This window comes from Athene noctua, chromosome 6, assembly GCF_965140245.1.
Source record: "Athene noctua chromosome 6, bAthNoc1.hap1.1, whole genome shotgun sequence".
In the NCBI taxonomy this organism is placed as follows: Eukaryota; Metazoa; Chordata; class Aves; order Strigiformes; family Strigidae; genus Athene; species Athene noctua.
The window spans coordinates 46,791,691-46,806,049 of NC_134042.1; the positions used below are offsets into that span (position 1 = coordinate 46,791,691).

At 41.6% G+C, this 14,359-nt stretch overlaps 1 protein-coding gene across 1 annotated transcript; it reads left to right on the forward strand.

Annotated features, from left to right (window-relative positions):
* Nucleotides 1-550: 550 nt before the first annotated feature.
* Nucleotides 551-5,043, forward strand: GPR132 (G protein-coupled receptor 132). Its single transcript, XM_074909334.1, has 2 exons — nucleotides 551-559; nucleotides 3,925-5,043. Exon 2 carries the CDS (start codon nucleotides 3,949-3,951, stop codon nucleotides 5,041-5,043), a length of 1,095 nt encoding a protein of 364 aa, XP_074765435.1. The 5' UTR covers nucleotides 551-559; nucleotides 3,925-3,948.
* The last annotated feature ends 9,316 nt before the right edge of the window (nucleotides 5,044-14,359 follow it).

Consider the following 14,359-nt stretch of genomic DNA (forward strand, 5'->3'; position numbering starts at 1 on the left):
GATGTGATAAATCTCTTAAGTTCTGCTGTTCTATCAACATTTCAATCACTAAAATTGCTCATCACAAATATTAGTAGAAAATGGACACTGAAATGGTATATTTTTTTTCAGCTGTGTAATTACTATATATTTTTTTAACTTGAATGAATATCTGATATGCAAGTTAGCCTGCTCCAGTCCTGCATCAGTGTGCACAACAAAGTGCTCACAGGTAGGCAGCTGCCTCTTTAGATAAAGCAGTACAGTTAGGAATGCTATATTCAAGAGATGTGCGGATACATCCATCACAGCCCAGCCTCCACAGAAGACAAAACTGGGAATGACCCAAGTATCAAAACAGCAAACTCTGAAGGCCTGAGAAGACAATAAAAATGTGCATTTAATTGCAGAGGGGCAATATCAGAGAGAAAAATTTCATAGTCTGCTGAGTGCTCCTTTCTGATCTTCAGTTTGGGGAGGAAACACCCCTGCAGGCCTGGAGAGCTGAGCAGAGACAAGTGAAGTTCAGAACTGGGGCTGGATGCCCAGGTGGCCAGGGCCAGAAGAGAGCCAGGAGAAGGTGAGGGAGGAGAGTAAATGGATGCCTTCCTCTCTTCTTTCCTGATATGGGACTCGGACGGAGAGCATTACTGCTGGGAAGGATCCAGGCTCCTGAGCTGACAGGCCAGACCTTCACGGGAGGCATTCAGCACACGTTTTTTCTCTACAAGTGTAAAGTCACGCCTGTGGCTGCACTTTGTCAGTTGAGGCTTTGCGCCTGGCAGCTGACAGTCATTTAAGTGTGAAGGTTTCTTCAGCTCAGCCTCAGCCCTGTGGCTTAGGCCATATGTCAAGAGCCAAGAAAAAAAAGCATGCTCCGTGCAGGCAGCTTAAAAAGTCACAGGCATCTCCTTCCTGAGGCTCACTCATGGGTGCTAAGAATTGGAAGGAGACTTGGAGCAGGGCAGGAAGGGAGGAGGTGAAGGAGGGAGACAAGAGAAAGAAACATTTGGAACCATGTGTCTACAGAATAACTCTTCTACCACTTCCTTCCTGCCCCGCAGCATCGCTGGCTGCTCGCTGGCGAGACAGGTACCTCCGGGGTAAGCGTGCCTTTGCACAATGAGTGGCAAACACCAGGCGTAGGCAGTGCAGAAAGGAGAATATTCGGACAAACACAGGGTCAAGAGAAGCATTCAAACCCCAGGGGGAGGGGAGGAGAGCACACCTTCAACCACTCTTGAAGGGATTTTTGTTAAGGCATGCCTGGGGTAGACAGCCACTGAGTAACCGAGACGGCGTGCGACTGTGCCGTGTCCCCATCCTGGCTGTCACCATATGAGTTGTGTTCACCTGCTGTGCTTTACCTTAGAAGGGGAGGTCTCAAAGACAACTCTCTGGTGTGCAGGTGTACAGCAGCTCTCACGGTGGTCAGACACGTCTGAGTTGAGGACAAGCTCTCATATGCCATGGCCCAGGTGAGGTCTGGGCAGAGAACTGCTGCTGACCCTGAAATCAAGCACCCTTTTTATCCCCTCTACACAGCGGTTTGGTTGGTGGCCCAGAGAAGACCCCACCTCATTCACCAAGGGTGGCAGATGCCTAGAGGCAGCAAAAACCACAGGTCACCACCAGCCCTTATCACAACCATCATTTTTCTGAGTTAACACCAGCTATGAGTACACTTTCACTGCTAGAAAAGAAGGGAAGTAACTTTACACCCTCTCACGCAGACACCCTGCTGCAGCCCGTCTGAGTACCGTGCTGTCTTCCTCTCACAGCAGTGAGGATCCTCTTCTCCAATAGTGCTCAAGATGGGGCATTTGAAACTAAAGGAAACTTCAGATCCCCCCTGAGAGGGCTTCAACATACCCACCGGACTCTAGTCTGATTCTCAGATGTGGAGGGATGTGGCCCTCTGGCAAGACACTTCGGACCAACTAACGCAGCGACCAGCTGCCCGCTAACCCTCGTCAACGTGTCAGCACGAGTGGAGCATGGTTTGTCACAGAGGGGAAGTGGGAGGCAGTTGCAGAGCATGGTTGCACCCTCTGTGTACTTATTCCATGCACAGCGCACTTTCTCAGTTCCTCCATCTGTGGAAGCCCCTTTCAAACGTCCTCACCTCAGGGAGCAGCTTGCTCTGCTGCTGGTGCCAGGCACAGCAGGGACCACTTGCCTCTGTCCCATCTGCTCGCTTGCCAAGACATCTTCACTCAGAAGCTGCTGTCATTGAGCGGGCTCTGACTGCTTTGAGGTACCTGACGGAAGTGAACACCTCTGAATATTGGTCAGGAGATCCTCTCTTGGTGTTTATGGTTGTGGCTAGCACTGTGCAGCTGTGAGAGTCTCACAGCCTAGGGCAACCTGTGTCCATTTTCTTACACTGCTTTCATTATCTGATAACTAAACTAAATCAGGGGACCTGATTGCCCTTCAGGCTCTAGGGGATCTTGCATGACAGGTGCTCTGTTAGGCATTCAGGGTGGAGCTGCTTGTGCCATCCCCGGGACTACTCTTGCCCACACGGAGGGGAAGGAATGGCCCCACCAGCTTGCCCACCCTCTCAGAGATGCAGGAGATGCTCCCACTGCACTAGAAGCAGACTATTTCTCCGTGGTCTGCTTGAGATGGACCCAAACAAGCAAAAAATAAATGTTCTGAGGCTGCTAAAAGCTACCTTCTCCACTGCATGAACTCAGAGTTAAAGAAATTGCTCATGCATAGTGTGGACTGGGAAAACTCATGCCCCTCCTCTGTCTGAAGGGACTCAGTCTCTGTCAAGATATCTCCTTCTTGTGGAGTTAGCTGGCTGTTCCCTGGAGCAGGCGTCCACCCCATAAGAGAATGACCAAAAGATTAAGTCAGTCAAGACCTCTTTGTATCAAGGATGTTACACCGTGGACATCCACAACTCATAAATACAGCGAAGTACAATTCTTTACCATTATGGTGCACCCACCTCCATACTCCTCTATTCACTTGGAGAAGACTTCTGCATGGAAGTCATCCCATGATTTTGCAAGAAATGCTTCTCCTAGCACTACTTAACACTAACCACATGCCAGGTCTGCTTTTGTGCATGGTCATCACGGAAAGGTGGAGTTTTTCATAACCAATCCTGTTCAAAGAGCATTAAATTTCTTTGCCTCTGTTTCTTGAATAGGTGTATTTTCTTCTCTTTGGTCTTGTTTACTTCCTCCAACTGCCTTTGTTTCCTGTTGTTTCCCAGAGGCATCAAACAGATGTGGTAGGCAGCTTCACTGGCTTACTATGGTGGGTATTATATCCACTACGAGTTTATGTTCTTCAGCTGCAGTTGTTCATTATCAGGAGGGAGGACAGAGGTATGAATTAGCTAGATCTGAACCACTGTGTTGTAAACACTGTGGAGGTACCCACCAGTGGCCAGATTCTGGTTCCTGAATGCTGAGTGGTCTCTGAACAACATCCACCACCCACTTCAGATGGTTCCCCCACCTGACTGACCATAAATGATAGTTTCTTTTGGAAGTATGCCTATGAAATCTCTACTAATGGCATTTTTTGTTATTCAGTTTGAAAAAAAAGATGAATTGAAGACCAATGCCCTCAATTTCCTCTGGGAAGTGATTTCAGTAAAGTGATCAGCAGCTCTGTCTTATTGATGAGGCAGCCTGGTGTAGGGACAGTCTCCAATACTCGGTCTTAATGAATTGGCATGCTGAAGTCAAGAAATTCCTTGTGAAGAAAGGTACTTTTTCCTGGAAGTAAATCACACTTGACTCCCAGGGAAGTACAGAAGACCAGCAGGTCTGGGAAAACTTGTTTTAGATGCTTTCCCAAGACAAGTGTCCAACTTGTTCCCCTGACATGTCCTGTTGGCACCTATGGAACCATAACCTTTACTGACACATTTTTAGGTGATGCAAACGCTAACTTTCCACCTTGTCTTCTGATTCTCAGGAAACACCAGCTGGAAAAAGAATAATGGAAAATTGTACAGACACAAATAATAGCTCCACCTGCACAGAAATTCCCTACAAAGACAGCAAGACACTTCTGGTTGCTGTTTACAGCATCGTTTTTGCCATAGGCCTTCCAGCAAATTGCTTAACTTCCCTTCTTACATTTGTACAAATCCAAAGGAATAAAGTAATCGCCATCTACATTTTCAGTTTATCATTGTGTGAGTTGATGTATTTAAGTACTTTGCCTCTCTGGATTATCTACGTGCAAAATGAGCATCAATGGACTATGGGTGCAAAGCCTTGCAGAATAACAGGATTCATCTTTTTCTGCAACATATACATCAGCATTCTGCTTTTGTGCTGCATTTCTATGGATCGTTACGTGGCACTGGTGTACGCTCTGGAGTCAAGAGGGAGAAGAGGACAGAAAAAGGCAATCATAATAGTGTGTTTTCTCTTTGCTGTTGTTGCAATAATCCACACTCCAGTATTTTACATGGAAGATCAACCAGAAAATAAGACCTGCTTTGAGACTTTGCCTCTTGACATAAAACTGGCTTCTTTCAGCTTTGCCAGATTCCTATTTGGATTTGCCATACCTTTCATAATCCTCATTTTCACAAACTACAAAATTTTCCAAAGTACAAAAACAAGCAGCAGCTTGACTTGTCGCCAAAAAGCCAAAGTGAAGTATCTGGCTATAGCCATTATTGTCATTTTCCTGATCTGCTTTGCTCCCTACCATGTGGTACTCATAATAAGATCCATATACTTCATGTTTCATCAGAATTGCTCATGTCCATTTGAAAAGGATATATATTCAATTTTTACAGTGTTTCTGTGTTTAGCCACTGCAAACAGCATTGCCGATCCAATCATCTATGTGCTGGTTAGTGAAAACGTCAGAAAAGATTTTTATAGGAGTCTGAGAAGATGGAGATTGAACTCATCCAGGCTAAATTCATCTATTAATCACAAGACTGACAGCATAAAATTGAAAATGTCAAAAGAATCACAGGAAGGAGGACTAAGAGAAGAAAACAAAGAAACACCAGGTTCATCTGACATTCAAAAGATCTGTAATAGTGGCCAAGACGAAGAAGGTGGTAGCTAGCAGTTAGCTGCTGACACGAATAAGAAGTTCCTAACGCCAGCTGCGGGCTGCAGACTGCAGCACACAAGTATTTATTTACATGCTGAAGTCCGTATGAAGTTTTGTCATAGTGCATGGGCCAGCAACTCCTTGAGGACACTGCTGGAGCAATACTTCATATTTCTGTTTGTCTCCTACAGTAAAGTTTTTCCACCGGTTTCATTGGCGAAAGTATTGCTTTGTGAAGGATGTGTGGAAGAAACTAAGTAATTTGACTCAAATTGAAATCTTAAAAGCTTGGGTTTTGGACTGGTTCTTTTCCTCACATAATTCAGAACCAGTTTTATCTTCAGAGATGGACACAAAAAAAAATCCCTGCTGAGGAGAACAATGTAGGGCCCATTCTTATAGTTGAAATTTTTAGTCCTTGAGGAGGTACATGTTCAGATTCTCATACACGTATTCTGTTGTTAACGTTTGTGGTTAACCAGTGGAAAATATTAAAAATGAGGAAGTCTTTCAATGAGAGCCTTGAAAATGTTCCTAATACTTCAGTATGCAGCTTTATCTACCTTGCACATTCTGGGGAGGGTTAAAGGACAAAACAGTGGCCTGATAACACATATCAACGGTACTTCTACTGTATTAGTCAGGATCCTACACTGCCCTGAAACTCTTAAAACGTACAAGTCTGATGCTTGGTGTTTTACAACTAGTATATTTTACTTATTTCGCAGTTGAATCTGGAATGCACTGAAGTATATAGAAAATTTATATATTTCTGAGTGGTGTCATGGACTGGTTTTATGCCATTTCTGAACGTTTGTTGAACTTGTGTTTCATTTCTGACTACGCTAACACTTCCCTTTTGGTATTGATCCAACTTTTGGTGTGTAGGGGTCTGTGCAAGAGTTGAGTGCCTCACTGACAAGGAGGGGCTCCCTCGGACATGCGGGTGGTGCGTACATGAGACTATGCTGGGGCAGATTTCATTGTTGCTGCTGCCACTTTTGCTATGAATAAATTATTGATAGCAGCTTCCTGTGCCTTGAAACCAGAATTTATAAAAAAAAAAAAAAAAGAATGATACAAATCTGGCAATATTTATCTAAACAGCTTCTTCATATTTTTATGTGATCAAAGTAAAACAGACAAAGATCATGAATCAATTGGATGTTTATCTGAGTACAAGATCGTAAAGTGTTTCATGGAGTCATTCTATTTCATCTGCAGTGTTGTATTTCTGTAATATTTTTAAATTGTTATTAATGTTCCCATTTAGGAATTGAACTCACATTAGTCAGTGTTAATGTAAATACTTCAAATGTTTTAAAATTGTCATAAGTACTTCTGCATATTATGCTTTGTTCTTATACAATTCTGCAAAGCAGAATTGTGCCAAAATGGCATTTCCTCAATTTATTGTATTTATGACATATTTAATTTTTGTATTATTTAATGACTCCTCTGGCATCTCCCAATGAAATGTTTGTGTCCTCAAAAGTAGTTCACAAAATACCAAATAGCAGATTGTTTCTTGGAAAAATGTGAAATTCTGTCGTGATGCTAATTAACAAACTGTGGGTTTGTATTTTCACATGCATCCCAGAGATCAAACTCTCTAAGGTATCAAGGAAAGACCTGCAAAGTGCTGAATATCTGTAACTCTGCTGAAAATCAAACTTTCCATTACTAAAAACACCAGCAGCAGGCATTGCTCGCAACAGCCCAGTCAGCCAGAGGAATGGTGATTAATCTCTGAACATGTATGCAAACTGCCCCAACCTCAGGATTTTCATAGTCTAAATGTAAAACTCTGATGAATAACAGCAGTAAATTTAGAAGAAACCAAAGATAGAGACTTCTAAACTGATTGAAATGGATGCAAATTAGGTATCTCAATGAACTTAGAAATCTGATGTTTTTCCTCTGATAAAAAGTGAGTATCTTTAGAGCAGCCAATACTGGAGCCCAGTTCCATAGGTGCAGGGGACAGGGATTAGCAGGGTCTGATGCAACATATGTCATTCTTTTGCCTTGCCTAATTTACACGCCATTCTGAATTACTATATCATTATGCATCTTCTCTTAAGGAAAATCCTTGGAGCTTCTTTGTTCAGATGCACTCTGAAATAAAAGCCTTAGGGGCAATAAGGCCCTGTACATCCCGATCCAACTTTGAAGATGACTTAGATGATCTCCAGAGGTGCTTTCCAAACTAAAATATTCCATAAGAGGGATTAAGGACCAGGGTACGAAGCAATGTATCCACAGGGCAAAACTGCAAATCCTGACTTCTTTGGATAAATGGAAAAGCAGCTTCACATCTGAGTGAGGACATCAAGAAATGCTATTTCCACGTTGTTAAACTATCCCATCCGATAAACCGACTGTTTCTCGTGTGATAAACTGAAGGATGCGATCTGTTTTGTCACACAGTATCTGACTGAGCCATACAGGCAAAGGAAGGGTCTGGGCACTGGGACACTTGCTAGAGACACAGCAAAGGACACTACTCAGGTCAGAGCAGATCCGAAGGGTGAATTGATTGTGTGGATCTTTCCATCCTTTCCTCCTGCAGGGACACTACCAGTGAGCCTGCAGGGACTGTTTCGTGCTGTGAAGAGGGGTTCACCTACTACATCAGATCTGCAGTTCTCAGCCCAGCTATTTAGATCTGTCAACCAACTTCTTCAACTCAGCTTGAGCTATAAGATGACTTGGGAGAGAGTACAGAACCAAACCTAGACTGTGCTTCCCAATTCAATCTTTAGAAAGCCAGGTCTCCACATGTATGGCTCAAGGCAGGTGAGCTGCTCACCAGTGTAACAGGGGTGAGATTCAAAAATTTCACTGTCTTTTGTATTCAGCATTTACTCAGGTGTAATGTCCATAATTTGATTTGGAGTGGGCTACTGAATAAATAAAACATGATTTTATTTTTACATGTGTCTCAGACATTCATAATGCACCTGGGAGATAAGTTTATTGCTGATTATTTTAAGTATGACTGTGAAGCATGAAGTGAATAATTTCTGGCTATGAACTACAGCTGGCCAAACTAGTTTTGGCAGAAATATATCTGATTTGTTTGTTTATTCATAAATTTTAAGTTATTTCTAAAGACTGCATGTTTTAAGTAATTGTTTGGCGTAGCTCACTTACAAAACTCTATTCCTATCTAAGAAATGCTTTCATGTTCGGTATTAAGTTTTGCTTCAGGAGGATAGTTATACAAAACAGGTGTCATGGTTTAAACTCGGCCGGCAGCCAAACACCACCCAGCCGCTAGCTCATCCTCCCCCACCCCCAGGGAATGGAGGAGTTGGAGGGGTAAGGGTAAGAAGAGTCATAGGTTGAGATAAAAGAATTTAATAATTGAAATAAAATAAAATAAAATAAAATAAAATAAAATAAAATAAAATAAAATAAAATAATAATAGAAGTACGAGTAATGCACAATGTGATTGCTCACCACCTGCTGACCAATGCCCAGCCCATTCCCAGCTAGTGATCCCAGAGAAGAGAGAATCCTAAACCCACAATTCCAAAAGCCAGAGAGAGCTTCCCTATCAACCCTTATCTATATACTGAGCATGATGTTAGATGATATGGAATATTCCACTGGCCAGTTTCGGTCTGTTGTTTCAGTTATGCTCCCACACAATTTCTTGTGTCTGCACTAGCAGGACATGAGAAGTTGAAAAGTCCATGATTTCTTAGTAACAGCTGAAAACATCAGTACTTTATCAACATTCTTCTCATATCAAATGCCATACTGAATCCAAAACACAGCACTATTCTAGCTACTAAGGGGAAAAAAAATTAGGTCTATCCCAGACAAAACTAGAACAGCCAAAACCAGATATAAGTGAGCTCAGACTCTCTATGCCTGACAAAGTTTCATCTGGAGATGGTGACCCTGTAGTTGGTCTGATTTAGTCCCTGCTATCCTGTACAACCCAATGTCAAATTTCTATTGGATAGGATGTATGATATTGGATATTTGCACCAGGGATGCAGCATGGCCTCATGATGCAATCTTCCAGTGAAAGGAATGTGAACCATAAAAAGAGAAATCTTATCCCAAATTAGACTAATACTAATATCCTGGTAATAGATGTTAGTTGGTGCCATCATGAGCTACTGGTAAGAAAGAGTAGGACTCTAAACTCATGATATCTCATCACTGTAATTCAGATGACTGACAGCTTCTAGGGTTTTACTCTCTTGCTCCATCCTGTAAGAAATGCTCAGAGATAACGAAGCAAAACCCGCCTTGCAGACAGATGGAAAGTCTGCTGAGGAGACATGATAAGGTATGTGGTAAGAATTTCACCAAACATCACATGAGTATCACCTACACGAGCAACCTCAAAAGAAGCCTTCTCAGTACCCCCCTGTGACAGGGCCCATACCTTTCAGCCCATGATCACAGAGCATCTCCTGTATGTTCAAAGGTCTGTCGTGAAATATTTTCTTGTGGTAAGTGAAGAATCAAAGAGAAGAGAGATACTGTGGGAAAGGGTGTTGTACAATGTCCTGAAAAGCCTTGCAAACCTAAAGTCACAGATGTTCTCAACAAGCATGCAAATACCCGAGTGTTCAGAAAGCTACTTAGAAATGCATCAGCCTGTATCACAGTTCCCCATCTGTAAAACGGGACACTTCTTCCCTTGAGCATTGTCTGTCTTCTCGGTTTAAAATACAAGCCCTTGCAGGAGATACTAGAAAGAGTGATCGGGTGTGTCGTCTGCATGTTCAGAGCTTACTGCAACAGGGCAGTGAATGGCATGGAGGCAAATATGAGGTACTAAAGCACAAATTCTAATGAGTCAGCACTTTCAGGGTCAGATTCAAAGCACTTTATTTGCTTCTATTTATGCTGGGGCATCAGAAAAAAAAATAAAAATGCAGACTTTCATTTTAACTTTGGGTCTCCTTCTGGTACCATGGGCACTAGACCCTTGGGGACTTTTTCTCACGGGGATATTTTGGTGTTTGGAGGTGTTTTCTTGCTTCCAAAAGGTAAGAGTAATATCAATCCAGAGTTGACTTCCAGACTGGAAATACTCAGGGCTAAGCAAAGTTCATAGTACCTCTCCGGGTACAGGACTGAAAACAATCACTAATCACTAATAACACTAATAGGATTTGCTGTTGCAACTTCTGTACACAGTAGGCCACCAGTAATAATCTCTAAAATCCTCAGTGCTTTCAGATTTACCCATGTGGACACTGCCTCACAAGCTCTTCCCTTCCTGGCACTATTTCTGCGGGTTGGGAAGCACTTTCTTAGCACCAGATTTCTGGAACTGGTCTCTGACAGCGTGAGCCTGATATGCTTGAGGCAACAGCACTATTGCTCACCTGTTTGATTAATTTAGTGGGGTTTTTTGCCTTTCTTAAATATAGTTGAGAAGACCAGGCTCACACTACCCACTACAGGTAGTTTTTATTATGCTATGTTTGACATTTATAGGTGACTTGACAATATGTTGGATAAAGGACATTTGATAAGGTATTTTTTAAGCATCCTGTAATTTCCCATTTAGCTGCATGTACGGTTCCTGTCTACCTCTAATCCTTTTGTTCAAATCTTTGTTCAGAATAAGGCTTACAAAAATGAACAGTCCAGAGCTCTCAATGGAATGGAGCACTTAGCTGCACTGCTTGCGGTAACAGCTGTGTCCTGAAGATAACAAATTCACAAGCCCCAAACTAAACTCAGGACTGCATGCAGTAATATGCAAAAGGGAAAAAAAAAAAAAAAAAAAAAAAAAGAAGTAAAATAACAAGAGAACTCAAGAGTATGACTTTCTAGCCAGGCCAAGTACAAATCTGAAGTTTCTATCAGAAACAAGAGAAAGGGGGCAAGCGGGGAACTTCCTTTGCACACAGAGGTGTGAAGCGGATACAGACAGACTGTAACGTAATAATAGATAAGATTCGATGGGAAACGAAAGGTCAGCAGGTAATGTCAGTACTCCACGAAAGCAGAGTTCAAAGGCGTGTGTGATTTTACAACTCAGCAAGGGGCTTTCCTTAATGAGAGGCTGAGCGGACCCTGCTTGATTTATTCAAGGACGAGTCACTCCCTCTTCTGACCAGAAATGTTCCCCTCTCATGAGAGGGAAGAAGCTGGAAATTATATGAAGTATTTGTCTTTTTGTTTTCTTAGCATTCAGTTTCACATACTAGAACCATTTCTTAGACAAATTCCAAGATGGGAAATAACATTGTACAAGGAAAAATCCCAGAATTTTTTTTTTTCCCCTCTGGAGATACTGAAAAGCAGTACAAATCAATCAACATGAAATTAAACCAAAGCTGTGAAACCAGACCTCCTCCCCTGAAGACTGTGGGAAATCGAGTGTGAATCTGAACCTTTTTTGCTGGCCCACAGTTTCAGATCATAATGACTTCAAACCTCCAGAATTTGGAGAAAAAAACTTTTTTTTTTTTTTATGTAGCTTGGTCATATTCTTCCATGATGTAAAGCAATATTAATGTATAATCCTGGTTGTCTGTGCTTCAGTATGTCTAATTAACTGACATGAAGAAAAGCTTTTATGAAAGCAACAAGATATAATTGAATTATTGAACACATCAGTCAGCTAAGAGTCGTGAGTCTACTTCCCCTATTCTGAACCACGCAGCAGAAGTTTCATTTCAGAAATGACACTGAGAAGTTAATTCCCCTTTTCTATACTTGCAGCTTTTGCTTTGGATAAATTTGTGTTTTCCAGTGTAATTCAAGCCCTGATCCCTTTTAAGTCACGGGATGATGTTTTGCGGAGGAGTTTAATGTAGTCACAAGAGGGCACCAGACTCTAGCCTATTTCTCCTGCTGGCCATGGTGGACTTCACAGTGGAAGAAAATAAAGTAGTATCGCTTATATCTCTAAAATTCGCAGCCTGTGATCATAAATTTGTAAGACTTCGTGCTGCCAGGTAAAGCAGTCCGTAGAGATGTGTGTATGTGCACTGATGCTTACCACAGAGATAGCTGCTGAGGCAGACACAAGGTTGGGTTACAGTGTTTACCCAGCTATAGCGGAAACACACAACTTTTTTCAAATGGTGGCTACAAACAGGCAGAAAAACAAGAAGAAAAAAAAACAAAACAAAACAAAACAAAACAACAAAGCAGAACTGAAAACAAGCAAGAAAAACCATGAGGAGGAAAAGAGTGAGACAATTCCTTTGCATCACACAATAAAAAACGGAGGATGATAGAACTTGCCAGGATCTGTCCACGATTCCCTGGAGAGGGTCTAAGTGCCAGGAGGCAAACATAACATGTAGGGTGTCCAGCCCCCTGCGGCATCTAAACACCCAGCAAATTCTAAACACCTCTTTCAGGAGCCCCGCTTCACCCCCCTGCCATGGCAAACCACTCTCCACACCGTCCCGCACCACTGCTCAGTGCAGCTCTGGCGACCTTATCCCACATCTATTGGCATTTGGTGTGATTTGTTAGTCAGATTAAGTAAGGCCAATTAAAGATTTATTATTCCGTTAACATTAGACGTGTTGAAATGACTGCCGGGAAACCACCGGCTTCTGACAGAGCACCAGGAGACATGAGTTAACATTCCTTTATTGCTACGAAAGTCACAGCTGTCATTCCCATCAAGGAACAGGACCAGAGCAGAGACCAGCCTGTTACCTGCGTTCACAGTCATGCTTCTAATTGGGTTAACCCTTTAACCAGATAAGGCAGACAGGCATTAGCAATCATTCTCTCAGGAAAAAATAAGGTAAAAATATCACATCATTAATATGACTTTTCACACCTTAATTTACTTCTTATGCTCCTTTTTCAATACCCTCATTAAATTGTTATGTTCCTACTATAAGGTCTGATTTATTTTTTCTTATAGACTGTGTAATTCAGGTAAGTCACCATCAAAGCAACACAAGCAATAATTTGTGGATACAGTACATTTTCCAGTTTAACCTATCAATTCACCAGACTCTAAAACAAAATTTGGAAACAATCCAAATACTCCAAGTCATCACAGTCTTTGTCTACTCTTCCAATGAGCACAGAGAGTCATTTTAACTTGCAGATAAACTGTCAACTTCTATAACCAGCATATCTCTCTTACTGATGCTTAATTTTATTATTTTCATTATTTATGATGGATCTCAGGAAAATAAAATTTCTCTTTCAGAAAATGTAAAACAACTAAAGGTGTCAATGTCTAAAGTCTCAATCACCATAATTAACTTTCTGCATAAGAAACTCAATGCTCTTATTTTTCTACTTTTTTCCCCTCGTTTTCATGGTCCAAATGCTTAATAACTTTAAGGCAATTTTAAAAGTAAATAACTGACCTACATATTCTTAAAAGTTTTGTTAGCTTTAGCCGTGATTTTGAATTATGATGCTCCAGTCTGCCACTACTGCTGAAATTAGTTTCCCATTGGTATTGTTTAGTTTTGGGGACATCACTTCTAGAAACAGCACAGTGCCTTCCAAAAGGCTGGTTTCAAGAGCAAAACACTGTAATATCAAAAGATGCAGAACAGCAAAAGTGTAAGCCTCAAATCTGGCCTAAAAGATCTGAAAGCCACACTCTAATAAATGTTCAAGGATATATGAAAAAGGAATTATTCATTAACTTCTCCAGCTTGCAACCGCTTCAGGCTATTTTGTTCTTATAGTATCTGCAGTTTTCAAAGGAAGGTAGAGCTGGTGGAGGAAAAAAGATCTTCACAGGCACAGCACAAACACATTCATCAGGAACAGACAAACTCCCAAGATGAAAATATGGTACTTCGCTTGCTGCGAAGAAAAGAATACCTTGTGTAGTGACAGGCTGCACATGTTTTCTGAGCTTGTGGGTGCTATTTAATAGTAGATGCTTAGTTGCTATAGCAACTGTCATACCCTATGGTATTTATGCTTAGATACGGAACACATATTTTAAGCAGCACCAGACAACATGGCATTCAAGTGTCCAAAACGTATGTTTAAAAGAAAATCCCTGTTATGAAGGAGGTAAGTGTGTTCCTCTGGTTATTAGAAAACCTTTATAACGCAACACTTTTGTAACAACAAAACAGTCCTGTCCCTCACAAACACAGAACAGAACTACCATGATGATCCAGAAGAGGGCTTAGAAGCCTTAAAATAAAGCTGCAAACAACATTCAGCACTTTAAAATCCATCTTTGCTGACTGCTACTGCATAATCTGGAGATTTCTGCTGTTTGGTACAGCGCATGGTGCTTTGCCACTAGAGGTTTTTACTGTAGTTTTAGTATCTCACTAGGTATCACTTTGAAAGTCTTCACTTTGTATCATCCAGGCTTCCTTACTACCACAG